This window comes from Martes martes, assembly GCF_963455335.1.
Source record: "Martes martes genome assembly, chromosome: 6".
NCBI classification, from domain to species: Eukaryota; Metazoa; Chordata; class Mammalia; order Carnivora; family Mustelidae; genus Martes; species Martes martes.
In genome coordinates this window covers 148,626,952-148,654,723 of record NC_137893.1, presented here as the reverse complement: position 1 = coordinate 148,654,723, position 27,772 = coordinate 148,626,952, and the positions used below count along the sequence as shown (strand labels likewise).

The 27,772-nt window shown below is 61.1% G+C and overlaps 1 protein-coding gene across 4 annotated transcripts; it reads right to left on the bottom strand.

Annotated features, from left to right (window-relative positions):
• Window positions 1–2,002: 2,002 nt before the first annotated feature.
• On the bottom strand, window positions 2,003–27,738 carry GABBR1 (gamma-aminobutyric acid type B receptor subunit 1). Of its 4 annotated transcripts, XR_013967049.1 has the most exons (24): window positions 27,605–27,738; window positions 27,108–27,201; window positions 26,273–26,476; window positions 25,324–25,509; window positions 23,954–23,974; window positions 22,429–22,589; window positions 19,162–19,296; window positions 18,740–18,910; window positions 17,473–17,574; window positions 16,860–16,925; window positions 16,256–16,447; window positions 11,042–11,284; window positions 10,399–10,462; window positions 9,224–9,301; window positions 7,324–7,474; window positions 6,776–6,908; window positions 5,635–5,751; window positions 5,438–5,545; window positions 5,008–5,101; window positions 4,334–4,461; window positions 3,954–4,134; window positions 3,689–3,817; window positions 3,367–3,510; window positions 2,003–3,079 (listed from the first exon to the last, which is right to left on the bottom strand). XR_013967049.1 is itself a non-coding variant. In XM_080807308.1 (23 exons), the coding sequence occupies exons 2-22, from the start codon at window positions 27,199–27,201 to the stop codon at window positions 3,368–3,370; spliced, it is 2,751 nt and encodes a 916-aa protein (XP_080663434.1). In that variant the 5' UTR covers window positions 27,605–27,738; the 3' UTR covers window positions 2,003–3,079; window position 3,367. The 4 variants fall into 4 exon arrangements, 3 of the variants coding, with proteins under 3 accessions (XP_080663434.1, XP_080663433.1, XP_080663435.1); XM_080807308.1 differs by lacking the exon at window positions 3,954–4,134 and having other exon boundaries at window positions 3,689–3,848; XM_080807307.1 differs by lacking the exon at window positions 3,954–4,134.
• Between the last annotated feature and the right edge of the window lie 34 nt (window positions 27,739–27,772).

Genomic DNA, 27,772 nt, shown 5'->3' with positions numbered 1-27,772 from the left:
TGAAAGTGCACATTGCCCTGGGAAGCATGGACGTTTTCACAATATGTATTCTTCCGATCCATGAGCATGGGATGCTTTCCCATCTCTTGTATCTTCCCCCTCCATGTCTTTCACGAGTGTTCTGTAGTTCCTAGAGTACAGATCCTTTGCCTCTTTGGTTAGGTTTATTCCCAGATATCTTAGCTATTGTAAATGGAATTAATTTTCTAATTTCTCTTTTTACAGTTACTTTCTTAGTGTACAGGAAAGCAACTGGTCCCTATACACAATGGAATATTCCTCAGTCATCAGAAAGGATGAATACCCAACTTTTTTATCGACATGGATGGGACTGGCAGAGATCATGCTGAGTGAAATAAGTCAAAGCCTGGATAAGGGGCTCCCGGTCCCCGTGCCCGAGCACGCAGCACCTGCCTGACAGGGCTGCCCTGGGCCTGGGAGCTGATGACTGCCGAGCCCAGCACCCCAGGTCGCTCTCCCACCCACCTTGTTTCTGAACTTGACCTGCTTGCACACTTCCTCTGCCTTCCCACATCGAGAACCGGCGTCCCATGAAGCCCAGAGGAGCAGCTGCCCCAGCAGTGTTCCCAGTCGAAACTCGCTTATTGAGAAGACAACAAAACCAAGGCAGCACAGAGTGCTCCGAAGCGCTGCTAGTGACAGAGTGGGCAGACAGGCCCCGGGCGGCCCCACACCCACTGCACACTCCGGCGGGCTCCGCAGTCAGAAAACCGGCTGAAGCCTGCCGGCGGCTGAGTCCCATCTGAACAGAGGCGGGGAGGGAGGGCAGCAGGGTGCTGCTCTCACCACCGCCGCCCGCCCCCGGGGCCTCCGCCAGCCCCCCTCAGCTGTTCCCGGACTCCTGCTTGCGGAGGAGTCTGGCTCCCCCGGTCACAGCAGGATTTCTGATCCCGTGTAATGTACACCGCGCTGAAGTGCAAAGAGAGCCCGAGGCTATGATTCTGGTCTTCTCGGCTCCACCGCGGGGCCGTTCTGAAGCCCAGGGTTCACTTTCCAGTCGGCAGGCTTACCTACTCCCCAGGCCTCTTGAGAACGGGACACGTGGGACGAGGGGAACTCACACTACGTCCGGTCTGCCTGGGCCGGAGAGGCCGGGCCCACCGGTTTTCGAGCTCGGGTCTGGTACTTCCCCGGCGCGCGGTCTGCGCAACTTCAGAAACTGGCTCCTGAGCGGGCTGATGAGATGGCAGAACCCCCCCGACCCTTCAGCTCTTCGCGAAAATGGGAGCATGGGTTAAGGAGAAAAAAAAAAAACCGTGCCGAAGAGAAAGAGGAGAGTCCAGGTGCCAAACACCCTCCTCTGCGAGGACCCAAGATCTGTAAGAGCCTCGGCAAGCTTCCTTCCCTCACTGACCACTCAGGACTTTCTTTCCTTGGGCAGTAATTTCCTTCCCGGCTGCTCAGCTCTCCCAGGGACTTTGCAGGCTGGGAGCGCTCGGGGACTGTCCCAGGGCCCCTCTCCTCACTGTCCCCAGCAGCGGCCATTTTCCTGTTGTTCCTGGTTCGTAGGAGGGAGGGTCCTCACGTCTGAGCAGCCACGTGCTCAGGGCGCCCAGGAAGTGGCCCCCACTGTCAGCGGGCTCATTCAGCAGGAGTGACAGGGGCTAGCACGGCCGGGCACACTCCCGGGTCAAGGACAGTCTGAGCACCAGTCCCTGCACCTGGCGTGACTGCAATGAGCGGGACGTCCGCTGTTGTCTTCACAAATGAGGCCGCGGAGATCAGAGATCAAGAACTTATTCACACGCGGGGGTGACTGGCCCGGGCCAGCGGACCCCACACTTGGAAGCTCTAATGCCGTCACTCACTTGTCTCAGCCTAACCCCGTCCTGCGTGGCCCTTGGAGGCCCTCAGTGGACCAATCCAACGCCTCTTTACACCCCTGCACCCCAGGGCCTTTTCCGTAACATGGAGACCCCCGAGCCTCCCTCCCTGGACCGAAGCCCATTCTGCTCCCAGTAAGGGACGAGCCACTGAGTCACACTGTTCACTGGTTTATTGAGACTGGGGGAGATCCCTCCCCAAGAGACGCCTTGGCATGAAAGGGATGCCCCCCCTGCCCAGTGGCTCCATCTGTCCCTGCCAGCCATCGGGGCTGGGGGAGCCTTCCTGCGGTTGGGGTTCTCACCGACTGTCTACTGAAAGCAGCTCCCCAAGCCTGCCCCCATGTCTTCTCCCTCGAGTCCCCCCAAACACAAAACCGAAGGGAGCAGCCCTGGGAAGGAGGACGGGGAGCGTGGACATAGTGTGTGCATGAGCACGAAGGCGGGGTGGGGGTTCAAGCAGAAAGCATGGGACGGTGTGAGCTGCGGAGAGTGCATAAGGACGTGTAGGGTGCGCGCCTCGGGCTCTGCCGGGAGGATACAACGGTCTAAAGGGGCAAAGGCAGGGTCCCCAGGTTCCAGGAGCACACACGGGGGGGAACGCACGGGGAAGCAAGGATGTGCGCTGGTGGGGAAGGCCTCCGCTCGGCACACGAAGGGCACAGAGGCCCTAAGCCCAGGAGGGAGGCGAGGACAGGGCGCACACGTGAGCGCCGGAGGGAGAGGCACATGTGAGCACGCATGCACACGCACGTGTGTGTCAGGAAGTGTGAGCGCGCACAAGGCAGAGGCGGGAAAGTCCAGGGGGACGACGCTGGCAGAGCGGTGAAGGGCGGGCGGGGGGAAGGAGACCAGGCGGCGGAGGGCACTGGCGGGAGGGGAAGGGGCGCGGTGCGGCGGGGCCAGGAAGCTGCAACCAGGCACAAACCGGGCAGCGCGGCGGTCAGAAAACTGCAAGCGCACGAGAGCAAACGCGCCGGGTCTACAGTCCTGCGGACCCGGCCGATCCCAGACTCACAGAGGAGGCCTTCCTCCCAGCCCCTCCCCAATCCCTGGGGCCCTCACTTGTACAGCAAATGAACCCGGCTCCCGTCACAGCTGAGCCTGTCAGGGGGCTCATGGGGCCCCCTGGGCAGGCCCCCCGAGGGGTCTGGGGGCGTAGAGGGGTGGCGCCGGGGACGGAGCTGCTGCCGAGACCGAAGCTGATGGCGCAGCTCGGAGACTCGCTCCTCTTTCTGCAGGAAGAGAGATGGGAGAGGTTGGAAGAAGGGGAAGTGAGGCGGGGCCTCGCAGAGAAGAACGTGGGGTGTGAGCGGAGGACAGGGGGAGGGACGCCAGGACGGACAGCGGACGCGAACGCGAGGCGCCAGGGACGATGGAGGAGAGCCAAAGGGCAAAGGGGGCATCAGGTGAAGAGGGACCAGGGGAATGAGGAGTGGCAGGCGGGGGAGGGGAGAGAGGCCGCTGCCCACGGATCTGTGCCAGTGCCCCTCAGCCCCCGGCGCCCCCAGCGCCCCCACACCTCAGCAATGATCTTCTCCAGCTCGCGGTTCTCCTTCTCCAACAGCCGGGACTTCTCCTCCTCGTTGTTGTTGGTGGATGAGCCCGTCTTCATGGTGTCCTGCGCCTCCGACTGCCACTCCCCCCGGGTGATCAGCCTGCGCATCTGGGGGCCAAGGGTTGCACATGAGCCAGGGGATGGGGGTGGGGTGGGGGGTGGGGGGGTGGACTGTCCGTGACCAGCAGGTGGCGAGGCAAGCGGGGCCCCTCCCAAGGGCAGGAGCGGGAGGAGGCTCCCAGGGAGCAGGGCTGGACTGCGGGGACAGATGCGGGGACCGCCTCACCTTCGGCACGAAGAGCACAACCAGAGTGATGTAGGAGGAGAACACTATGGCAAGGGACGCGAAGGCAAAGGCCGCGTCCTGCTGGCTGGACAGGATCATGGTGACCGGGGCGGTGATGAGGCACAGGACCTGTGGGCGGGCCCTGTTTGGGACCTCCAGGCTTTCCTCCCCCAGGAAAGAGCCCATGAGGACAGGTCCTGGGGGAACTTCCCATCGCCAAAGGCTCCAGAGCCCAGACCACCCGCAACTCCAGAGCGGGACGAACCCCAAACCACGTCCCGCTCCAGGTCGACCCCTCCCTCAAGGCAGACGTGCTGGGAGCCTCACACGGGCCCATTCAGAGTCCCTGAGCACCGAGCGTCCGGGAACTCTGGCCGGAAGCCGACTCGGATTCCAGCCAGGGAACCAGAGACGAGCCATCTCGCCTCCCCGCTCTGCTTCCTCACCTGTGCGGGGGGACAGTAATGTCTGCTCCGTGTGCTCACGGGCAGAGCTGTAAGACAGTGTCTGTACAAGGCTTTGCCCACTGGGAAGTGCTCTACAGACCCGAGGCACTAAAAATCTTCCTCAGAGTCCCGCCCACTGATCCCAGTCCCGATTCCTCCCCGGCGGCCCTGAGGTCAGCACCCAGTGCCCAGGGCTCACCGCCACGTTGTAGATGGCCATGCCCACAGCCCGGTGGTCATTGATCTTCTCGGTAGACACGCTCTTGGTCTCATAAGCAAGAAAGATGCCCAGCAGCAGCAGCAGCCCCTTGTAACCGTAGAAAATGCCTGGAGCGGAGGCGACGGTCATTTGGCAACAAGACCTCCCGGCGTCCACTCACCCCCCGGGCCCTCCACGCCCTCCACCCAGTGCCGTTCCTGCTTCGAGCTCCACAAGTGAAGGGGCTCCTTTCCAATCGGCCCCTCTGGCCTAGCACACCCGTCTCTGTCTGTCCCCCCAACTTGTCCCGACGTCCCTGCTTCCTCATGGGACGGAGTAGGAAGCCTGCAGAGAGCCGGCGTCTGCCACGCCACATCCCGGCCCCTTACCCTCCAGGCCGAGGGTGGCTTTGCCCTCTCTGATCCTGCACCAGTGTGCAGGCCCTCCCCGGGCCTCCCCGTCCTGCTCTCACTCGAGGGAGCTGACCAGACGGATGGGGTCAGGCGGTCCCACGGGCCACTCTGCCCCCGGCTCTGCCCCAAGCCTGCTTTACACCCCCGCTCTCACAGAAGAAGACCGGGTCTGCCCCCTTCCCAGAAAGGATCAGGGCAACGCCACCCTCCTCCCGCGGGCCCTTCCGCCCCGGGCGCCCCCCCCCCCCCCCGCCTGCACACCGAGCCACGTGTTCATCTTCCTGGAGCTGCAGTGCTCCAGCTGCGGCAGGATGGACACGTCGATGTCTTCCTTCGGCTCCTCCTTGGCGAAAGTCTAAGGGAGACACGGGACCCTAGGGAGACGCCGGTCACTCTCCCTGCCCTGCCTCTGCTCAGTCCTGATGCCCAGCTCGGCCTCCTCCTTCCCAGGCGGCTCTCAGCACAGACGCCAGGCCCCACTCTAGGCCCGGGAGTGCTCTCATGAGCACCTCGGAAGGGCGCGCTCCCGGCGTTCCATGATGCCCGGGGCGTCTACACATCCTTCCGGGATCCCCACCACCTGCCTCCCCCCGCTGCACTGGGCCTCCTCAGGGCGCGGGGAGGCGACTCTCCTCCTGGGTCCCCAGGCGCGCAAAGGCCCCGACCCCCAGGCCCTCCTCTCAGCGGGTACCTCGATGGTCCGGTGCAAGGGGTCCACGATCTGCCAGATGGCGAGCGTGAGCACGTCCATGCCCACCAGCAGGCCCACGGTGGTGTACAATTTCCAGGGCTCCAGGGTCTGGGTGGACACAGAGCACAGGCGGGTCGGGGAACCCTCCGAACCCCGAGGGCCAAGCACCTATGGGCCGAGGCGAAGAAGTAGCTCACCTTCCTCCACTCCTTCTTCTCCTCCTTCTTCGTGAAGACCGTGTGGACCCACCAGATCTTAGTGAACATGGAGCCGTAGCCCAGACTAAAGCCCAGACCCAGGAGCCAGAGGCGCGCCTAGGACAGGAGAGGGAGCAGGGCACAACCGTGCGCAAACGGGTGCGGTCCGGAGCCCCGGGGGTGCGCAGAGGGCCGGCAAGAGGGTCTCTCCACCTCCAGCGGCGTCCTCCCACCCACCTCCTCCTCTGCCGGCAGGGCCTCCTTGCTACACCCTCCTGAGCGAATCCCCCCGGCCCGGGTGTGCCGTGAGGCAGCACACCCTCCACCACGGGGCCCCAGCCGGCCCCGCTCCTCGCCCTTTCCTCCCCTCAGGCTCCAGCCTCGCCGACGCGCACCTCATCTACTGGCCGTTCGAGCCCCGCAGGCCACCTGAGTGGCCCCCCGTGCCTCCAGCTGAGGGAGGCCCACACATCCTTGATACTCCGGTGCCGGCCCAGCTACTCCTGAGCCGGTCCCGAGCGGCCCCCCTCTGCCGCACAGACCTCTCACACACCCCGGAGGTCAATGTGCCCCCTCCCGCTGCCCTCTCGTTTCCCTGGGGGCTGACGGCCTCTGGGGAAGCGTGCTTGTGTGTGCCAACGCCACGCGCCAGCTGCACGGTCAGGACAGGGCCCAGGATGGATGAGTACAGACGGGCAGGGACAGGGGCTGTGTCCCACCAGCCTAACACGGCTGCACACGTGTGGCCCCAGGACCTCCCACACCCCAGTACCAGGCGTGCACCTCCTCCCTGACCCCCCGCCCCCCTCTGCCAAGTCCAGTCCCTGCCTCTGCCCTTCCCCCAGGAGCGCACAGTTCCTGGGCTCCGTCCTCAGCCCGCAGCCAAGATGCCAGTGTTGAAGGGTCCTTTGCGCAGACCCTCCCTGCACCCGAGCCGCCCCCCTCCATGAGGCGGGCCATGGCAACCTTGGCACTGGCTAGAGCCACGCGGCAGAAAGGTCTGGAGGGCGGGAAGAATGGCCGCAGCCCACAGAGACCGGGGGAGCAGGGACAGCGCAGGAAAGGCCGCGCCGGCACCTCCAGGAGCGGCTCCCGAGGGGGGAGCCAGGGTCCGCGGCGAGCCTGCCCGCCTCCTCCTCACCTGGCAGACGAAGGGGAACTGGCCTCTCCCGATGTGGTAACCGTCCAGCCCGAGGGGGAAGACGGCCGCCAGCGCCAGGGAGCAGCCCACAGCAGTCAGATTGTTCAGGTTGGGCTGGGAGTTCTGGATGTAACTAGGGCAGAGGCGGGAGAGGAGGAGGGCGAGGAGCAGAATCAGCCTCTTCTTCGGGGAGGCCCTGCTCTCCAGAGCCACGGGGCCTGGCCCAGCCAGTGCAGCCCAGGCCAGGGCCCAGCGGGGGCGGGCAGAGGCCTCCCAGCACCCCCACCTGCACACACGGAGCAGAGCCCCCGTGGTATCCCCCAAGAGCTTGGTAGTTGTCGGGGAGCTGCTCTGGAGCTGCGATGGGACTTGCATCTGGTTCCCCCCTTGGGTAGTCGCGGTCACTGGGAAGGCCTAGGCCAGAGTGGACGTCTCGCCCCCCCACGACCTGGGCAGTTACACCAGTGTCATCTCAGTCCCTTCCAGGGCCATGCTCACGGTCTCCGAGGGGCAGAAAGGAGGAGGACGGCGTCCGAAAGGAAACTTACCGGACGTGAGAGTTGTAGATATTAAACGACAGACACACCACAGCCAGGACAATGCCCAGGCTGGACAGCACAGAGACCGAGATGAAGAGTTTCTGGGACATGAAGCGAAATGTCTTGATGACAAGGGTCTGGTCAGCCGGGGGGGCCCCTCCTGCATGGCATTAGGGGTAAGGGGTAAGGGTCTAGTCAGCTGGGGGCCCCTCCTGCACGGCCCTGTAGGGGGGCTCTGGTCAGCAGGGGGGACCCTCCTGCATGACACATTGGGGGGGGTCTGTCAGCTGAGGGGCCCCTCCTGCTTGGTCCTAGGGGAGGGGTCTGGTCAGCTGAGGGGCCCCTCCTGCGTGGCCCTGTTGGGGGGATCCGCTCAGCTGAGGGGCCCCTCCTGCATGGTCCTAGGGGAGGGGTCTGGTCAGCTGAGGGGCCCTTCCTGCGTGGCCCTGTTGGGGGGATCCGCTCAGCTGAGGGGCCCCTCCTGCATGGTCCTAGGGGAGGGGTCTGGTCAGCTGGGGGGTCCCTCCTGCATGGTCCTAGGGGAGGGGTCTGGTCAGCTGAAGGGCCCCTCCTGCGTGGCCCTGTTGGGGGGATCCGCTCAGCTGAGGGGCCCCTCCTGCGTGGCCCTGGGGGAGGGGTTTGGTCAGCTGGGGGGTCCCTCCTGCGTGACACTAGGAAGTAGGGGGAGGGGACAAGGAAATGAAGATGAGGCAGAGAAAGGGGCAAGGGACACCTGTCTCTAGCCCCGAGGACGCGGGGTCCTCACTGCCCTGAATGCTGCGTGGGGGTGCTGCGGGGCAATGCTGCCTGGAGCCCGGGGTGGCGGGGCATCAGGAAGCAGTCGGAAGTGAAAGGAGGGAAGGAGCCGGAAGCCAAGATGTGTCACCAAAGCTGTGGTGTTTCCGGTAGTGTCTGTTCTGTGATGTGTGTCTTTTTGACAGCAAAGGAAGTGGGAGGGAGAGAAGGGAATGACCGAGAGGTGACGTTCATGAGGTCTCAGAACTCAAATCAAAAGCTGTAGACGACAGTTGTAGAACCACAAAGCTAAAGAGTTCGAAGTACCCGCCTGGCCTCCGGACCCCAGGAAGACAACCTGACCCGGGGGCCCCAACCCTGGCACGGTGATGTTCCCAACAGTGTCTTCCGGCTATTATTAAGAGGAAACTCAGATTTGTCAACGAGTTCACAGAAAAAAAAAAAAAAAAAAGCCTAATTTCAATTTGCTTAGCTTTAAAAAGAGAAGTGTAATTTAGGCCATGCAGCATTTATAGCAGTAGAGAATACTGTCCTAAATTCAAATTATAAAAAAAACATGTCAGAACTCCAGCAGTGCCGGCAACTACCGGCTTCCAGTCGGGTAGGGCGGCCGGCAGCTGGGCCCCGTCCCTAACGAGCCCAGCCCTACTCATCGGCAGGTCCTTCCTCCTGTCCACCTGGAGCATCCTCCCCTTTGCTGGTTGTTCAGGCTACCAAGCGCACGAGCAACGCCTGCTTTTACTTTGCCTCTTTAAAAAGCACATTTGAGGGGAAGACAATCCAGGAGGTTTTGCAACCTCTCCTATAATTTAAGCAACTAGTTTCCCGAGAAAGATGAGGAGGTGACTCCAAGCTGCAGTAGCTGGTTCAGACAGATCAAGGTACCAGAACATCTGCGAGACCCAAAGGGGTTTGCACGGCCACCCCCCTGTGCCCGCATCTCTGATCCTATTACCCGAGCAGTGCATGACTTTTGCCAGTGCGTTGCTCCCTCTTCCAATGCATACCCCACCCGTCTCAACCCGGACCCTGGCCCATCTCCTTGGCACGTTTCAAGCTGATGGCACCTGCCACCCCAGCCTCGTTCACGTGCACAACACTTGGTCTTGCTTGCTCAAGGCACCGAAGGAGAATACAGACAGGACCCGCTTACCGATCCACTTGTCCGTTTTGGACCAGGAAAGATCGTCCTTGGTGCTGTCATAGTAGCCGATCTTCTTGTAGCTGCCCCCTGGGCGGGAGACAACGGAAGGCTGAAGAGCCCAGCCCAGGCCCGAACTTCTCACTCCCCTCAAGTCACTCTCCCCGCTTGCGTCTGAGCCCCCGAGGGGTCCCTGGGAGGACAGGAGGGCTCTCGAGTCAGCCACCTGGCTGACGGGCAACGCAAGGTGTCTGCCAAGGCTCGTGGGTGTGTGAGAGCATCTCGGGTGTTCGAGGCTCCGAGAGGGCTCCGCAGACGCCGCTGCGCAGCCTCGCGCCTCTCCCGCCGGTCGTCTCACACTTCGATTCTGGCTTCGGAAGCCTGCGACATCTCTGCTGATTCTCCCTCTCATGACAGACAGAATCACAGGATCTATTTTCCCAGTGGCTTTCATTTTAATTTTAGAAATTTCTCTTCTGTTGGCTCGGGTTCTAATTCCTTGGAAAGTTGCATCTGCCTCTTAGAGCCACGAGGTGGGGGGTGGCTCAGCCATTCCTAAGAATTCCTGTTCCAGAACTTTTCCCTCAGAAGCCAACCCACAGCCCTGGGGTTTGGGCTACAAGGAGGGTCTGCGGACAGGTGGGAGCGGGGAGGAGAGGGCACGCTCCAGGAGGCTGCGAGCGGCGCGGGGACAGTCCGACCGGCAGACGCTCGGCAGACACGTGTGTGCTGACGTTTAAGGAAATACAAGTGAGGAAAGCCAGACTGCACAGGAGACCCAAGAATCAGAAGAGCTTGCTCAGACAGCAAGGACATGCAGCAGGTTTCCTCTAAAAATAGCAGCTCTGCTGGACTCCGCTTGCCGGGAGTCCGAGGGCTGCACCTGACGAGGCTTAGCCCCTCAGAGCCAGGCCCCCAGAGGGAAATTTCTGAAATCACAAGGGAAGCCCCTGGAGAAAGGCAGTGTGTCTGCCCCTTCCCAGCTCTGGGCATCCCCCCTCCCCCACTGAGATTTTTACTCTTCTTAGTAGGCAAATGCTTGACGAACCAGTTCAAAGAGAAGGGCAGATCCACGCACAAGCCGCCCTCCTGATCTCCTTCCTCGGGCGGTGACACCAGACCTCAGCCCCCACCCCCAGGCTCTGCCTGCACCCCCAGACCCCGTGGCCCCACACCCCTGCGCTCACCCTGCAGCTGCTCAATGAGCGTCCAGGCCATCCGGGAGCCGCTGGCATCGAACACCACGTGACCCTGCGTGCGGGAACATGCGGAGGCGGCAAAGGTGATAAAAGCGGGAGCCAGGAGAGAGCGTCAGGGCCTCTCTGGATCCTTATGTGTTTGATGTCATTGAGCCTCTGAATGAATTCTATTTATGGCATTTGCCTGCATATAGGACATACCCCAGATGCCCATACCCTAGATTTTAGAAACATTCTTCTTTGGAAAAGAAGCTTCACCCGTGGGATTTGAGTGGGAAGCGTCCCCGGACAGAGCCCCAGGAGCCCCGGCCTCTGGCTGTGTGACCCAGGGGTGGCGCCCAGTGCCTCTGGACGCTGTTCTCCCCACTTGGAGAGGGACAGATGACCGCTCAGACTGTCTCCTCTTTTAAACTCCTGTGATTCTCATCTGACTCATAAATATCTGGACTGAAAATAAATGAGGGAGAGACTGAAAGAAATGGAACACAGCATCTTCCCCTCTTGCCTCATGCGGGTTTTTCTGGCTTGGGGGTCTGAGACTGATCCCTGCAGGTTAACCCAAGCACGGGAAAGGAGGGCGCGCCCTCTGAGGGGCGCGCAGGGGAGCGTGGGGGAGACTGCTGCCACTCACAGAGACGCCCTCGAAGGACGAGGAGTTCATCGCCCGGTAGATCTGGTCGGTGATGGTCTGGTTGTTATAGTTGAAGTCTTCCAGGCGGACGCCGGAGCGGCCGCCCCCGCCGGACGTCTTATTCAGGGCCAGCGCCAAGGCCCAGATGGCATCGTAGGCCAGCGGCGCCTCCTGGAAGCCACCGGTCTCCTCGGGGTGTCTCTTGAGCCTCTTGGTCAGTTTCTCCACAAACTCCTGGGACGTCTGCAGAGGAAAGGACGGGGCAGAGGGTTGGCGGGGGTGTGGGGCACACTTCCAACCCGGCTGCAGCCCTGTAATCCAACAGAGGGTTGGTGTTTTGCCATCGGAGGGAGCACATGGACCTTTGAAAGCGGGACTTGGAGGGGCTGGACTGGAGCTGGGGTGAGCTGGGCCCAGGAGCCTCGGCGCACGGCCACTGGCCCACAACTGGAGCCAACGTCGTAAGGAGTGGACACGGCACAACAAACGGCAGAAGAAAGTAGAGGTGGGCCTGCGCGGCGACGTCCTCCCGGGCTCAGACGTTCTCCGTGGGCTGGACCCGGCACCTCACAGCCCCTGTGATTCTAAAGAAGCCTAGAGGGGCCCCGGCAGAGCCTTCCTCGCCGGACCCAAGCGGCGCACGACCTCCCTGAGCACCCTCCCCTGCTTTCAGCTCCCAGGCCCTGGAGGGTCCGCGGGAGACGGGGCCCCAAAGATAGCCTTCACGCGTTTGAAAGCTGGTGTTCAGGCCCTGCCCGCCCTCCCCACCCTCTATCTTTGTTCCCCGAGAGAGCTGAAGACAAGGGCAGCGCCTGTAACTCTCCCACGAAATGGGTCAAGAGACCTGAATTTCTATACCTGGCAATGACCTCGTTTGGCTAAAAACTACAGGCAAATTGCTCAAGGGTTTGGAAATGTCTACCGTGCAATGGAGAAAAACACACCCGGCCTTTCTGACCTCCCAGGAGCCACACGAGGCAAGGCTCGGCGGCCCCCTCTTGGCCAGGCAGCAGTAACAGAGAGGGCGAGATCTGGGATGTACCAACAGCCTCACCCTCTAAGGAAGGAAGGAGCAGATGAAGAATAAGAAAATATCTGTCCCCCGTGCCCTGCCCACTTTTCTCTCTATTGAACTTTCTGAAGTCACGGGAGAGGGGAGTGCAAGGCCCAGACAGGGCGGGAACAGCCTTGGAAAACTGGCCCGGGACCGACCACGTCCGCTGCATCACGTCCGCTGCATCACGGCAGGGAGCTACTGTGTGTGGCGCTGTGAGGTGGTCCGTGTGACCGCACACCTGTCCCCCGCACAAAAGGCACCACTCAGACATGCACTCCGGTTGGGAGCGCTCTGCAGGGGAGGGCTGCCGACGGCGGACACCGTCCAAGTGTGCGGTCCCGGAGTGCCCTCCGCTCGATTCTGCTGCAAACTCTGATCGCTCTAAAAAAGTTTTAAAAATGTCCACTGGGCAGATAAACAGATGCATGGATGGATCCCAGGTCCAACCAATCCACCCACCTGCTGAGGGACCTCGAACGGGTCATCAGACTTCACTGGGTGGTCATTCAGCTTTAGAGTGGGGATGACACTGCCTACCTCGAAGAGTTGCTACGGGAAACCACAACATATAGAAAATGCTGGGTATAAAGTGCCTTTGCAAGTCCCCCTGTCCCTCAGCCTCACGTTCGTCACGGTTGCTCAGATCTACGGTCCAGCTCGGCATCTCATGTCCTGTATCTCCAACTGTCTCTGGGGCATCTGGAGCTATAAGATCAATAATCCAAAATTTAAAATATCTAAGACGAGGCTCCACTTTCCCTCACTCCCCAACACGTCCCAGTACATGAGATTGAAGGCTTGGAATCAGCAAGTCCTCTTAATTCTTCCATTGAAATGTTTCTTTTTTTTTTTTTTAAGATTTTATTTATTGGGACGCCTGGGTGGCTCAGTGGGTTAAGCCTCTGCCTTCGGCTCAGGTCATGATCTCAGGGTCCTGGGATCGAGCCCCACATCAGGCTCTCTGCTCGGCGGGGAGCCTGCTTCCCCCTCTCTCTGCCTGCCTCTCTGCGTACTCTCTCTCTGTCAAATAAATAAAATCTTTAAAAAAAAAAAAAAAGACCATCAGTGCCTACACAGAACAGTCTTAATTATAATAATAATAATAATAGGGCCACCTGGGTGGCTTAGTCGTTAGGCGTCTGCCTTTGGCTCAGGTCATGATCCTGGGGTCCTGGAATGGAGCCCCACATCGGGCTCCCTGCTCAGTGGGAGGCCTGCTTCTCCCTCTGCCACTCCCACTGCTTGTGATCTCTCTCTCCCTGTCTCTCTGTCAAATAAATAAATAAAATCTTTTAAAATATATATAATAATAATAAGAAGAAGAACTAACATTTATATTTCCTTACAATGTTCCAGGCATTTTTCCATTTGTCTGAGGTACACGTAGATAGAAACTGGCACATAAAGTTTAACTTGTCAGAAGTGACAGTGCGTGGCAGGGCTGGGATTCAAGCCCGGGCAGCCTGGCCTCAAAGCCCACACTCTCCCCAGGACCCTCGCGTCACCTCGGCACGCTGACACGCCTCTCTCCCCAAGAGCGCCTGCTCGGCCGCCGGCCGCGGGCCGCCTTCCTGAGTGCTCCTTCGCGAGCCTGTCCCATCTCCAGTTCAGCGTACGCGCTGGGCCACGAGAACCTCCGATGGAAAGGGATTCACACGGCCTGCACGGTACTCTCCCCACCCAGACCTTCGACTGTTCCCGGCTCCAAGCCACTCGACCAACATGCTTACCCCAAAAATCGTTCCCCCTCAGGCCAGCAAAGATACCACTGCAAATTTTCAGGTGGAAACATTACTAAGCAGCTCAAGGAAAAGTAAACAGCAAAAATTCCACAACCCACAGACATCAGTAAAGTAATCAAGGGCAACGTTACGACCCTAATTTTCTGTCGGCCCTGCCGGCTGTGTCTATGCGAGGGATGCCTGACCATGACCTCGAGCGAGCGTCCTGAGGCAGCTTCTGATTTCAGATTGTACCAAGATCTGATGGGTCCTCTGCCCCAATCTGTGAGAACTGGAATAGAATGTCATCTCCAGGTAAGGCCACCACCCAGCTGCCCCTCTAGCCCAGAGCTGTCCTAGGTCCCCAAAACCACTCCAACCCAATCTCCCACGCCGGGCTCCTTTCTAAGCCAGGGTTTCTCCATCCCTGCACTACTGACATTCGGATCAGGAGAAAGCCTTGCCATGGGGCACGGACCTCTGCATTACAGGCTGCCGGGAAGCACGCCCATTTACCCGCCAGACGCCGGTTGTGACAACCAGTCTCTGGACATTGCTCCGGCCAACAGTCCTCAAAATGTGGTCTCAAATCAGCAGCATCAACAGCCCTAGGGAACCTGCTGGAAAGGCCCAGACCCACCGCATCAGGACTTGTGAAGGAAGAGCCCAGTAATCTGTCCTCACTAACCCTCCAGGCCGTAACCTCTGAGAACGAGGGCCCAGATGAAGGGACCGCAGCTCTGCTTCTCTCCTAGACCCAGTCTGCACCGCTCTGGGCCCCAGGTCCGGCCCCTGCTTCTCATCTCCCTCCCCCGGGCCTGCCGGATGCATCCGCCATCTCTTCCCGGCTCAGTCGCTGTGGCTATTCTGCCCCCGGAAAATCCTCGCTCCCCCACTGGGCACTCCCAGCGACCACGCAGACCTGCTGTCCCTAGAAGCTCTAGGGCCCCAAAGGCACCACATTTCCCTAGAGACCCAGAGCCAGAAAGACAACCCTCCGGCGCAGTCAGCTCCAGAGCCCAGATGTCCACCCACACCCCTCCCCCGGTCCCTGCTCCCTGCCAGGGGCTCCTTTAGCTCCCTGCTGTGGGGCAGAAGCCAGGACAGACAGGTCCTGGACTCGGGGCGCCAATAAGCCTCTCGGCTTTGGGGCCAGCTCCTCTACTTCTGCGGGTCTCCAGGACGACTCGCTTCTCAGGTGCTCTACAGGGAAGTGACCCTCCAGAATCTTCCAGGCTATGTTTCAACCACGATACCTGAAACATGAAGTCCCTCGGAACTCCCCAGGACAGTGTCCACAATCAGAGTCTGCGGACACGGTCCACCGCGAGGACAGACTGCCTGAGTCGTCTTCTTCCCTGGCTCAGCGGCTGCCGTCTACCAGGCAGTGTCGCCAGCGAAGGCACAGGCTCTTCTGTCGGGCTTCCCGGTTTCCCACGGCGGCGACCCGGCAGAGTGGTTTGGAGTTAGACTCAAACGGGATCAACTCTGGCTTCCCCACTCAGCAATTTCGGGGCCTGGGCCAAGTCCCTCAACCTCTCTGCATCAGTTTCCTGGTCCGTAGACTGGACACGAGAAACCTCCAGCCGGCTTGGCTGGGAGGTCACGGAAACCAGGTCCCTGATTCCTGGGTGACTGCGCAAAAGCAATGATGACTACACCTGTGTTTTCAATGGGGTATTTGGGGCTTTACAACCATGAACTCGCCCCTAGTGTGCTTCCCAAAAGAGGTCTTCCAGGCCTGGGGTAGCCCTGGCGAAAATAAGCAGACATGGAGGTTGCCTCATCAGCTCGCCCAAGATCCCCCCTTCCCCCAGATAGAACCCTGAGCAAGAACGAAGCCTCAGCCCCGCTCACTCGTGCCCCTCGCCTGCGGGCTGCCCCAGCCTTCCCAGACCAGACGACATGCCTTCTAGCCCCAGGGCTGTCACCAATCAGCTCCCTGGAACGAACGGATTTCAGAAGTCCCTTGTACATCTAAAATTCTAAAAGAGGATCATTAAAGAAACATCAGGAGCCAAGCTAATTGAGTATCGGTCAGGAGTGAGTATTAAGCAACTGCAAAGGACGCTGAAGTCCCTGAGAAAACAAACCAACCGCGTTCCTGCTCGGGAACAGCCCTCGTGTCAAGGTGTGCGTGCGCACACGCGTCTGTGTTGTCGTCAACGCCTCTCCCTCCTTTGACTTCTCACCAACCGCTCCTCGTTGCCATGGTAACAGCCCTTCCTCTCATGGGGCCTCGCGCACACACACCACTCCCGTCCCTCCCTGTCGCTCCTGCTCGAGGAAGTCAGGGCAGAGGCGGAAGCCGCAGTCCAGCCCAAGTGCCCGCCTGGGCCCGCGAGGTCCACTCCCGCTCCCGCCCCCCACGAGGCGCCCCCCCGCCCCCGCGCTCTCCGCAGCCCCGGGGCTGGCCGCCCGGCCCCCCGCGCTCACCATGTTGGAGATGCTGCGGGTGTTGGCAGGGTTCAGCATGACGATCTCGGTGGTGATGTGGCCTTCCACGGCCTCGGTCATCTCGTCCACTGTGCAGTTGATGGACGGGTCGTAGATCTTGAACCAGTTGTCAGCGTACCACCCGATGAGGAACCAGACGTACTTCTTCCCGAAGAGCCGCTCCTTGTACACCTGGGTGCAGAGAACGAGCAGGGCTGGGGCTCTGTGGCTTTTTCTGGCCTAATTCCCTTGACACGACCCAGCCGCTCGGGAATCAGAGGAGAGCGGAGAACTGCAGAGAGGACTCGACAAGTCTCGGCGGGAGTAGGAGAGGCTCAGGGACTCCTCCTTCCAAGTTCCTCCCCAGCCAGTCAGGAAAGATGGGGTCCGGGGGATCCTGCGGGAACACTAAGGGGGAGGAAACGGAGATCCGGAGAACGCGCTGGGTGCGAGAAGCCAAGAGACGGAGTGGGAGCCGAGAGACAGGGACGCCGTAGTGACCATCGCCTCCGACCGCCGGCTACCGACCTGAGCGGAGAGACCCCATCGGACAGCCCGGGGCAGAGCCCACCCGGGCCCCTCCCGCCCCGGAGGCCAACTCTACCTCACAAAACACTTTCCGGGCTTCGGTCTCATAGAAAAGTCCCACGATGATTCGGGCATCCTGGCGCTACAGAGAGAGAGAAACAGCTCCCGAGAGCCGCCCGGAAACCCCCAAGCACTTCCAGCCCTTGGATTCCCTGCCCCGGAGAGCTCAGTGCAGGGTCTGCTCATGGGCTGCTGGGCAAGTGCCAAGTGGACGATGAGAAGAAACGTGCCAGAATCGGAATTCTGTGACGGAACAGAGCTGCCGGCACACGTGAGGGCCGCAGTCCCACAGTCGCACTGCCGCACACCCATGCATCCCGCCAACGGTCGGCTTACAAGGCACCGTCCGTCCACCGTGTGCGATGTGTGACTGCACACAAGGCACAGTGCGACTCCTTCCAGGACGCACGGCTGTACACTGCGCATGTGTGTACATGAAAACTCACCCACCAACGCTTCGCACACCTCAAGCTTACACAATGTCATGTGCTAATTATAGCGGGATACAGAAAAACAAAAAACAAACAAACGAAACCCACCTGCCCCTGCCTGGTTCTCCTCTCCGATCCCCCTCCATCCCCCCAACCTGGTCCCTCCACAGGCGGAGCCCGCCACTCCGAGCAGCACACCTTCAGGTTTTTGACGGGCACAGCTGGATCTGAGAAGAAACTCTGGCGGAAAGTGATCTCGATTCCAGCCTCCTTCACTCGCTCCTCTAGGTCGTCCAGAGTCTTGGGTAGGAATGAGAAGGAAATGGAGAAAATGTGGGGTGCGCAATGGGGTCGAGAGCAGAGAGCACACGTGGGGACTGCACAGTTAGAGCAGGAGGAGGGGCGGCTCTGAACCATCCTCCCGCCGCATCGGGGACCGGGGAGGGCGCCTCGGGATCCAGACTCAACCCAGGAAGGTGCGCGCGCGAGCCCCTCCTGTGGGTCTGTGTCCCGGGAAGTCGCCCCACTCACCCCACTCCCACCAGGCAGCGAGATCAGGGGAGAGGAGACGCGGGGAGAACAAGGCAGGTCTGGTGCGCACAGCGCGGTCTCAGCTCAAGGGCCAGAAGCGCAGACAGAGGCATCAGAGAAGGACGCCCTGAATCATGGAGGGACTGGGGGAGGCTTAAAGGGACACTGAATGTAAGGGAGGATGGGGGGTCCGAAGACTGGGAGAAATGAGAGGACCAGACCGTCTTCTCCAGCGCCCAGCCCTGCACTTCCTCTCCCCACTCCCATGTCTCCTGTCTCTCTGCTCCCCTCCCTTTTCCTTCCTCTCCCTCCTTCTCCGTTCCCTCTCTGTTCCACTGTTCCTTCTCTCTCCCTCTCAATCTCTCTCTCTCTCACACACACACACACACACACCCGAGTGTCTGGAATTTGCTACCTTTCTCGGGTCATATCTTATACTCCCTCTCTTATCTCAACTTTGAGTGAACCTACTTTAACGGAGGCGGGCCATCCTGGGTCTATCCATCTGGGGAAGAGAGCATCAAAGGGAAAAAAGGGTCCTAAAACCAAAAACTTGGAAAGGATCCTGAACACCTAACTCTGTTTATTCCTCTGGCTCCAGAGAGAACATGGACTTAACCCACTCAGAATGTGTTTGCTTTTGATAAAGAAATGGGTTCTTTGGGCACCAGGGTGGCTCAGTCGGTTAAGGGTCCGGCTTCGGCTCAGGTCGCAGACCCAGGATCCAGCCTGGCATCGGGGTCCCTGCTCAGCTGTGAGCCTGCCTCTCCCCCTCCCTGTACCCCTCCCCCTGCTCGTGCGCGCACACACTCTCCCTCTCTGTCAAATAAATAAATAAAAATATTAGAAGAGAGAAGAAAGAAACCGGCTCTTCTGCCCGGGAGGAACCCTGGCCACCCCTCCGGGCGCGGGGCCGGCGCGCAGGCCGGCTCACCGAGGTGAAGACCTCCGTGGTCTGCTGGATGGTGGCGATCTTCCTCCAGCCCCACTTCTCAAAGAGCTTCACGCGCGTGGGGTTGTGCAGCGTGGCCGACGGGTGAGTTCGAAAGAATGTGGGAAAGCGCTGCCGGTTGGACAGGGCCGGTGAGCTGGAGCCGTAGGAAAGCTGCAGGACAGGGACACGGTGCGGGACAGGCTCGCCCAGAGCTCCTCTGCGACCCTGCCGGCTGCCCCAAGCCCACCTCCGCCCTGTGCGCGGCGGCTCCCACGGCCCACACACCCGGAGCTCAGGTCCTGCTGAGGGGGAGCGGGGAGCTGTGGCTCTCAGGCCACCGCTGGACGAGGCCACAATGGCCCGGGAGTCCTGGAAGTGGCCCCCCCGCCGCCCCCCATTCTCAGCCCTCCAGCCCAGCCTACCACGATGAGGTTCCACATCCTGGCAGCCTCGGCCACCAGCGTGGACACGGAGCTGCAGCCGGGCATAAGGATGATCTTGATGGGGTCATTGTAGAGCAGCTCGTACAGGTACTTGGTGGCTTGGCCTGGGTCACACTGAAGGGGGAGGGGGTGAGCGTCGGGGGTCCCCAGCAATCCAGTCACTTCCCAAGTACCCATTCCCCCTGTCATCAGCACCACCTTCTTCTCCTCCCCGTCCAGTCTCTGGGCTCCCCTCAAGGACCAAGCCCACCCCTCCTCTTGCCCTGCTTCCTCACCCATGTCCTCTCCTGCACCCACCCCCACCACCTTTCCTCCCTCCCTCCCCCCGCCTACCTTCCTCTGTCACCCTGTCCCCTTCCCCGTGTTTCTAAGCTCCCAAGGTCTGTGAGTTTTAGGAAAGAGTGTGCAGGAATGTGAACGAACCCCCCTCCCAAGTCCCCGGACAGCCTCCTCAGAGCCACACTATGAAAATTCCTCCCTCAGCCTCTGCGAACTCCCTCTCCCCACCTCCCGTGGGCCCCCTGCTCCTCTCTTTTCGAGGCTAGTGATAAATAAGCAGGAGGACAACAGGGAACAAGGTCACCAGGGAGTCCTGCTTGGCTATCCCTCCCCTCCTGCTGGGCCCTGACATTTGACAGGTCCGTTAGAAAAAGAGGCGCTTGGGAGGGGGTGGCAGTGGGAGAGGAACAGGGGAGGAAGACCTGGGGAGAACAAACAGCGTGAGGTTCTCAACAAACCAGACGCTTTTAGGGGTGCCTGAGGGAGGGGCAGGGAGATGGGGAAAGTAAACAATGCAGAGAGCTGGGGAGGGAAGGGACGGTGGCAGGAAGGGACATGGGGAGGAAGAGCCACATGGTGTCCCCCTGCCTGTTCCCCTCCTGCTGGAGGATGACATTTCAGGAGCTGCTGGAGCCCCAGAGGAAGTCGAGAAGAAATGGAAGGTCGTGGGGAGCTGGAGCGGCAGAGGCACAGGCAGGCGGGCTGGGGACGGTGACGTGGGGGCAGGCCGCGCAGGAATAAGGAAGGCCCCTAGAGCCTGCTCACGTCCCACTGGGGCCTGACATTGGAGACACCATGGGAAGCTGGAGGGGAGCCCCGTGGAGCAGGAGGCAGCCTCTGCGGCCCCCCAGCCCCTGCGAAGGGGTGTTTTTCAAGACTTGGCCCTCCCACGCCCTCCCACCCGGCTTCGCCGAGCTTCTCGGCCACTCTTGGGCCCCACCTTCCCGCACTGCCCTAGGAGGTTACCCCAGATCCTAGCCGGGTACCCCTGCAGCCCGGGAAAGGGTGGCGGGAACAGGGACACATAAGAGCACATAAGAGCACACACAGGGCGAGGACGCAGGCTGACCCAGGGCTCTTCTCTCGCTCGCTGCTTCCTCCCCTACTCTCTCTCTTCCACTCTCAGTTCCTCCCTGCAAATTCCCTGATTCTCACCCCCTCCCCAGTAGACTTCCTCTCAGCCTCTCCTCCGCTCTGTCTCTCTGTCTCCTGCGAAGGCTCCGGATTGGCAGGCAGGAAACCACACGTTCCAGTTCGCCTGCTTTCCGCTCTCCCTCCCTGCTTCGTCCAGGTTCTCTTCCATCTCCCTTCTCCCAGGCCCCCCATCTGCTCCCCAACACCTCCGGGGAGTCACCCGTCACAGAGCATGAGTCTGAGCTCACACACGGGGCTCTGGGGCTCCCAGGATCCCTGTGACCCCCTCTCCGGACCCTGGCACCCATCCCTCCGAGTTTCTCTCTGCAAGTTCCCACCTCCAGCGGACATGACCCTCGGCTCCTCTCCCTGCCTCTCCCCACAACACCTCATTCTTTTTCCTGTGTGCGGCTGCTCATCGACAGGGATCCTAGGGGCAGCTACTTAGGCATACCAGGACAGGACGAATAATGGTAAAAATGCAGATTCTTGGGATTCATTCCTGACCATGGAGTTCAAATCTGTTTTAAACCCAGTCCTCTGGTGAATCTTGTGTACACGGAAGTTTGGAAATCCCTGCCAAACTGTCAGGAAGGGTTTGAAGTCCTCTCTCCAAGCTCCTAACAGTCTTTGTGCTCTCTTTTCTCCAGGCACCCCAACTTCAACCCCACTCTGCCCCACTCCTCCCTCACAAACCTATTTCTCGGTGCAGACAGCTGTTCAAAAGAATGAGGATACGTCCTGGGTCCACCCAGGAGAAGATGACCACATCCTCACCTCTGTACTCCACTCTCCTCTCCTCCAGCCCCGTGGGAGGCTGGCGCCACATGTCAGAGAAGATAAATTTGAGGTCCCAAGTCTTTTTCCTTCCCTGTGCCACATCCTTCCCCATACTCCCAGTCACTCACAGGGGATAGGGTGGGAAAGGAGTCTTATGGGGCCCCCCTGTGCCACCCGACCCAAATGTTCTTTCCTTCCCCTTCCTCTCTTCCCCACCGCCCTCACCCTACATCCTATTTTCCTCCTCATATCTTGGAGGCCACAATGCTGTAAGGAAGATAAACTTAAGACCCAAGTTCCACAGGACGCCCAAGAATTGAGCTCTGTCCCATGCCTCCTCATCGCCCCCTCCCCTACTGCCATTCTTTCCTGTTTCCTCTCCTGCCTCTGTCCAGACACCCCCCTTTCCCCACGCGACTGTGAGGGTTCCTGCGTGGACCTCTAATCCGCTCATTTTCCCAGTGCCTCTACCCAGCCCCGGACCATTCGCTTTTCCAGAACATGATATGCCACACATCCCACAGTCTGGGGATCCTCGGCAGGACAGGGCTCACAGCTACCCCCCTGTCTGTTGTGATAAATAAACCAGAGCGCTCTAGTCCCTCAAATTTTTCCTTATTCGGTCCCAACCCGCTGCCAAGATTACCTTGTTACCATGGTAAATCGGAAGCCCTGCTCCAGCTCACCCCTGACACCTCCTCCATCCCGGGAACCCATGCCAGGGTTAGTTGACTCGGACCAAGATCAGCTTGTACCCTCAATCCACCACCAGTCTCCCCAACCCTCCCCCCCGCTTCCCTGCGTCCTGGGGAGCAGAAGGGTCCGCCTCACAGCCTGATTCACCCTCCTAAGCCCCTAGACCCTCATCTTGAACCTGCAGCCCCTGTGACTGTCGCCAGGCTTGCGCACCCCCAGCCCACCTCCCGCTAGTCACACGTGGGAGGGGTCTGCTTCGCGATCCCGAGTCCCTCGGACCGAGGCGCGCGCGCGGCTGGCTCCTGCCCCCTGCCCCCCGGACCCCCGCCGCCCGCCCGCTCCCACGGCCGGGGCTACCTTGCTGTCGTGGTGGATGAGCTTGAGCTCATAGTCCGGCAGGATGTCCCTGCGGCTGTTCACGTCCTCCAGCGCCATCTCCACGGCGGGCTGGCAGGCCTGGCCCCCGGGCCAGCCCCCGCTCATGGGGAACAGCGCCCCGATGTACACTGCGCGCCGTTCTGAGGAGGGGTGCGGGGGGACCCGCGGGTGAGGCCGCGGGAGATGAGGGGAGTGGGAGGCCCACACCGGAGTCACCCCCGTCGCCATCACCACCAGCAGCGGCAGCGGCCACCGCACCCGGGGAGCGGGGACCCCGGGACCCATGGCCGGGAGGGAGAGGGGCTGTTTGGGGGGGGGGAGGCGCTCAGGGGGGACACTTTTCCCGGGGAGGGCCGCTGAGGGGGTGTCGAGGAGGCGCCTCCATCCCGGCCGGCGTAGGGAGGAGGGGGCGAGGGCCCCAGGGAAGCGGGGCAGGTCGGCTTCCTAGGGCCCCCCGCGGCTGCAGCTCCCGCCGCGGCCACCGCCGCCTCCGCCGCGGACTCTCCTCGCGGACTGACCGACCGGCCGAGGGGAGCAGGAGGAGGAGACGGCGGGCTGGGAGGGGGCCCTGACGTCACGCGCGGCGCGCGGCAGCTGCGGGGGGGAGGGGCGGGGGGAGGCGCGCGGCGCCGTGGGAACGCCAGGCGGAGGGGAGGGGAGGGGAGGGGAGGGGAGGGGAGGGGCGGGGCGGGGGGGACGCGACCCCCGCGGAAGAGGCCTGGACGGGGAAGGGGGGGCCCCACCCCAGGGGCGGCCGGGGAGGAGCCGAGGGGGAAGGGGCGTGCCGGGAGGGCGGGGTGGGCCGAAGCGCCTGGGGGCCGGGGACGGGGACGCGAAGGACGGCGGTGGGACGCGCGTGTCTCGGTCGGGGGTGGGGACGGATGGGGACGGATGGGGCGCAGGGCTGAGGGTGCGGGGGACAGGCCGATGGCAGCGGCTTAGGAGAGAGGTGGTTGGGTGGGAAGGGGGTGGCGTGAAGGGGAGTGATGGGGCGGAGGCTGGGAACCCTGGGCTGGGGACGCGGAGCTCGGGAAGGGATGGGAGCTGCGAGAAGGGGAAGGGGGAGGCGGAGGGAAGGGACGGCCGTGCGGAGGAGCCGAAGCGGGGAGAGCCAGGCCCGGCCGCGGGGAGACGGCAGCGCGGGGCGGCCGGGGTCTCCCGGCGGAAGCCCGCGGGGAGCGGGCGGCGGACGCGCGGGGTCTGCCCGCGCCCCCCGGCCCCGGCCCGGCTCTGCCCTTTGGCCCGAGCCGAGTCTGGGAGGAGGCGGAGCCCGGGGCAGGGCAGCCAAGCGGGGAGTTGGGAGGGACCGCAGCCTCGCGGAAAACCGGCACTGGAGGCAGAAAACAGGTAGGGAAAGAAGGGGCCGGCCGCGAACTGGGACGGGGGCGGGGCGGGGGCAGAAGGACGAGACCCCGCAGCCTCGGGGCAGGACCCCTGGGGATGGAGGGTGAAGAGTGGGGGGCAAGGGGGTTGCAGTGCGCGAGATGAGGGTTTATGATCTCACCTGAGTGCGGCGTTCGATTCACTGGCAGCAGGAAAGACGGGGATCAGAGAAGAGTTACCACTGGCGCCCAGCTTCCCCGGCCAGATCCCCAGCCCCCTCCCACACCTGTCCAGGCCGGAGAGGACCGGGTAGAGCAGAAGCCTGCGTTTCTGAGGGGAGGGTGCCTGGGGATAAGAGCAAGGTGGGGCTGTGGGTCAGGACCTGCCGGTTTTCTTCTTTTATTTTTCATAGGACAACAGAATTTGAGACAGGAGTGCCAACAGCTAAGACACGGGCAGATCCTGGTTTGTGGAGCCTAGATATTATTAAATGCAGGGGTCTCTCTTTAAGAGAAAAAAAAATACAAATACAATTGATTTTAAACCATCGCCTTTAAAATCTTACTTTTGCATTTTTTATGAAAGCTATGACCGTGTGAACACATTATATGACAGTACAAGAAGAACCCCGTGTGAATGAGGATCCCTGACACTTAGATTGCAGGAGCTTCATGGTAAACCCACCCCTGGCTGGGGCTCTCAATTTCCAGAATGGAATGGTAAACTACACGCAGAATAATTACATTCAGGGAGGAAAGCCAGGTCCAGAAACTTGAAAGAGTCTACAAGAGTGGGGGAAGCATGAGGTGTGCCTGTATCCCTCAGAGAAGAATACAAAGGGAGAATCCGGGTGCCCAGGAAAGGGGGGATTCTGCAGAACGAAATGCCCAAAAAAGGTGTTGGACACAAGACTGAGTCCCTTGGGAATGATGGGGGTGGTCTGAGAATTCCAGAAAAGGACTGTCCCTTTCCCCTCCCCCATCCCTGGGTGGTCCTTAGTGCTCTGACAGTTCTGCCCCCAATTTTAAGTCTTTTTAATTTTTACCCTGATAATTTTCCACCCCAGATATTCTTTCCAATCTTAACATTTTTTTCTAAGTATGACATATGATTTATTTCTGAGTCTTTACAATAATCCAGTTATATAACAAATGGAGAGGAATCAGTTGTAGAGGAGAGTTATGCATAGAAAGTTCTAAGTTTAGAGAAAGGGACTGAGGCTGGGGGAAACTGGAGTATTGAAGCCTTAAGAAAGGTAATAGAGGGTGAGACTCAAAAAGGAAGAGAGAACATGTGAAGATTTGGGAGCAGGGAGGAGATATAAAAAGAGGGAGGTAGAGGAAGGAAGCCCCAGTGTAGGTAAAGTGGGCACTGAGGACTGCAGAAGGGGGCTGGAGGCAGGTGGGAGGGGAAGAAGAGTTAGGTTTTCACCTCCAGTCCCCCAAAGCCTCCCATCTTGCACAGATCCCCATCCTCTCCCGCCCTCCCTTCCCACCCTGCTCCCGTCCTCCGCAAGCGCCCTCAGCGGCAAGCAGGCGGCCAGTCCCTCACCCTGGCACTGCGGCTTGGGAGTGCTCCACTGGCCCTGACTACAGATGCTCCTGGAGCTGCCCACAAGATGGAAGTCAGGGTCACATCGGAAATCCACCCGGGCTCCGTCCAGAGCGGGGAGGTCCCCACCCGTGAGGAAAACCTTCCCGTTCTCCAGGGCCAAATAGGACTTGGAGCAGATTCGGACTGTGGAGAGATACGAAAAATGAGAAAGAGAGGGACGTTGGGGAAGGCTCCTTCCCCTTAAAGAGCAGGGGCCTCCGATTAGGGCTTGGGGCCTCAAGCGGCGTCCTCTGCAGGAAATCAGGGGTGCAAAGGACTTGCCTCTCTAGCTTCCATTCCCGCCTGAAGCCTGTAAGCATCCGCACATTACCAACAGGGAAAAGGAAAAAGCCTTTCCGAGGTAGGAACCCGAGACGGAGCTAGAAGCACATAGAAAGGGTCTCTTCGAAGTCAGCGGCAGTGGGCGGGTCCCTGGCAGTGGGCGGGTCCCTGGCAGTGGGCGGGTCCCTGGCGGATGGATGTAACTTTAGATGCACAATCAGATCTAGTTGACTTACACTAATGTCAAACTGGGTTTTGCTTTGTGGGTATATGATCTCTGCGATGGAGACAGAGGTATTCAAAAATGCCACGAAATCATTCTGAGTGTTTTCGCACAATCTGCCACTAATCCTCCTCAAAGAAAAGAACTCACAAGATGAGCATTTTATCAGAGGGTCGGTGGCCTAACGCAGGGAGGATGAGAAGAAATGAAAGGTGTGTGCTGCTAACTTGACTCCCTCCAAGTGCGCATAGTAAAATCCTTCTCACACAGTGTCCGCTCCATAAACAAATCTGGATTTTGTTGCAGTGGATTTAAAGTGCTGACTTGTAAGCAATAGTGCTAAGTTTGAGGCACGAAGAGGAAGGGTCTTGAAGAGAAGAGGGGCTTTCCCAGGCTACTCACCGCATCTGCTGGGCGTGTCCATGTCCGTCCAGGAGCCGTTGGCCAGGCACTTTCGGACCTTGGGCCCCACCACCTCGCGCTCGCCCCGGCACACATACTCAATCTCATAGTCCACGGGCAGGAAGTTGATAGCCTTCACCTGGTCCCGAGTCAGGCCCCTGTACCTGATGCCCCCTTCCCAAGGCGGGTGTATGATCTGGCAACCTGAGGGGTGAGTCCCAGGAGTCAGAGAGCGGTGGGAGGGCGGGCAGAGTCAGCTGCGGGGAGCACAGGAGCCTAGGGCGTGGTCAGTGGGCAGGTGGCAGACCAGAGCCCCAGGTGGGATGCGGGGAGATGGGTGCAGAGCCCTGGGCGAAGGGACAGAGAGCCCTGAGCAAGGGTCAAGGCCAGTGAGAGAGCTCACAGGTGAGGAGGGAAGCGCGCCCCGTCGGGGGGTGGTGGGAAAACTGGGGGTTCGTGAAGGGGTACGATGTGCCGGTGAGCCTGGTCAAACAGGCTGTAGGAGGATTTCTGAGTAAATGAGGAGGAGAGTCAAGGGGGGCTTCCCCTCTACCCGGGCAGCAGTGTGGGCAGGAAGGAGGGGTGGGGTCGAGAAAACAATGCAGGGTCACCGAAAGGTGGCCGATGCAGTGACGTGGGGCAGAGAAGAAGGGGTGCTGGGTCAGAGGCGGGGTGAGGGAAAGGGGGTCAGGGGTGTAGACGTGGGGCCGGGCGGACAGGATAGCCGGCCGGGATGCTATCTAGGTAGGGCTGACGGGATAGTAATGAGGACCAGAAAGGGGGTGCAAGGACAGCGGAGTGGTGGGGGTGCCCGAGGTCGCCGGTGAGGGCGCACCTTCTGAGGTGGCGTTGGGGGTCTGCGCCCCGCTCGCGCCCGGGGGCCGGAGGAAGAGCGGCGGCAGCAGCGGCAGCAGCAGCGGCAGCAGCATCTGAGTGACAGGCGGCCGTGAGGACCGGACCGAGCTCCGCCGGTGCGGCCCAACCCGGGGGGGGGGGGGGGGGCTGCCGCCCGGCCTCGCTCGCCCGGCCTCGCGGGCTCCGACCCGGCTCCGACCCGGCTCCGCCTGCGGACCAGACGCGCGCCCCGCGGAGGAGGCGGGGGCGGAGCCCGGCGCGGGGGGGGGGGGGGAGAGAGCGCCTGTCCCCACCCTCCTCCTGCCTCCCGCGGCCCCCCACCCTCCCGGGACTCCACCTCTAACCACCTCCTCTCCCCCGGCCCCCGCGGCTCTCCGAGCCCCGCGTCCCCGCGCTCCCCGGCCGCTGCCCCGCGCGCCCCGGCGCGGCCCTCCCCCGCGCGCCCTCTCCGAGCCCGGCTCCCGGCCCGGCTCTTACCTCGGCGCGCCGGCCCGGCTTCCCGGCTCTCCCGGCCTCAAGGCCCCAGGCCCGGCCGCTCCTCCCGCTCCCCCTCCGTTCTCCGCAACCTTCCCCTCCTCCCAGCCCTCCTCCCCGCGAATCCGGGTTCCTGCCCGGCCAGGGTCGCGCTCCCCTCGCGCTCCCCCA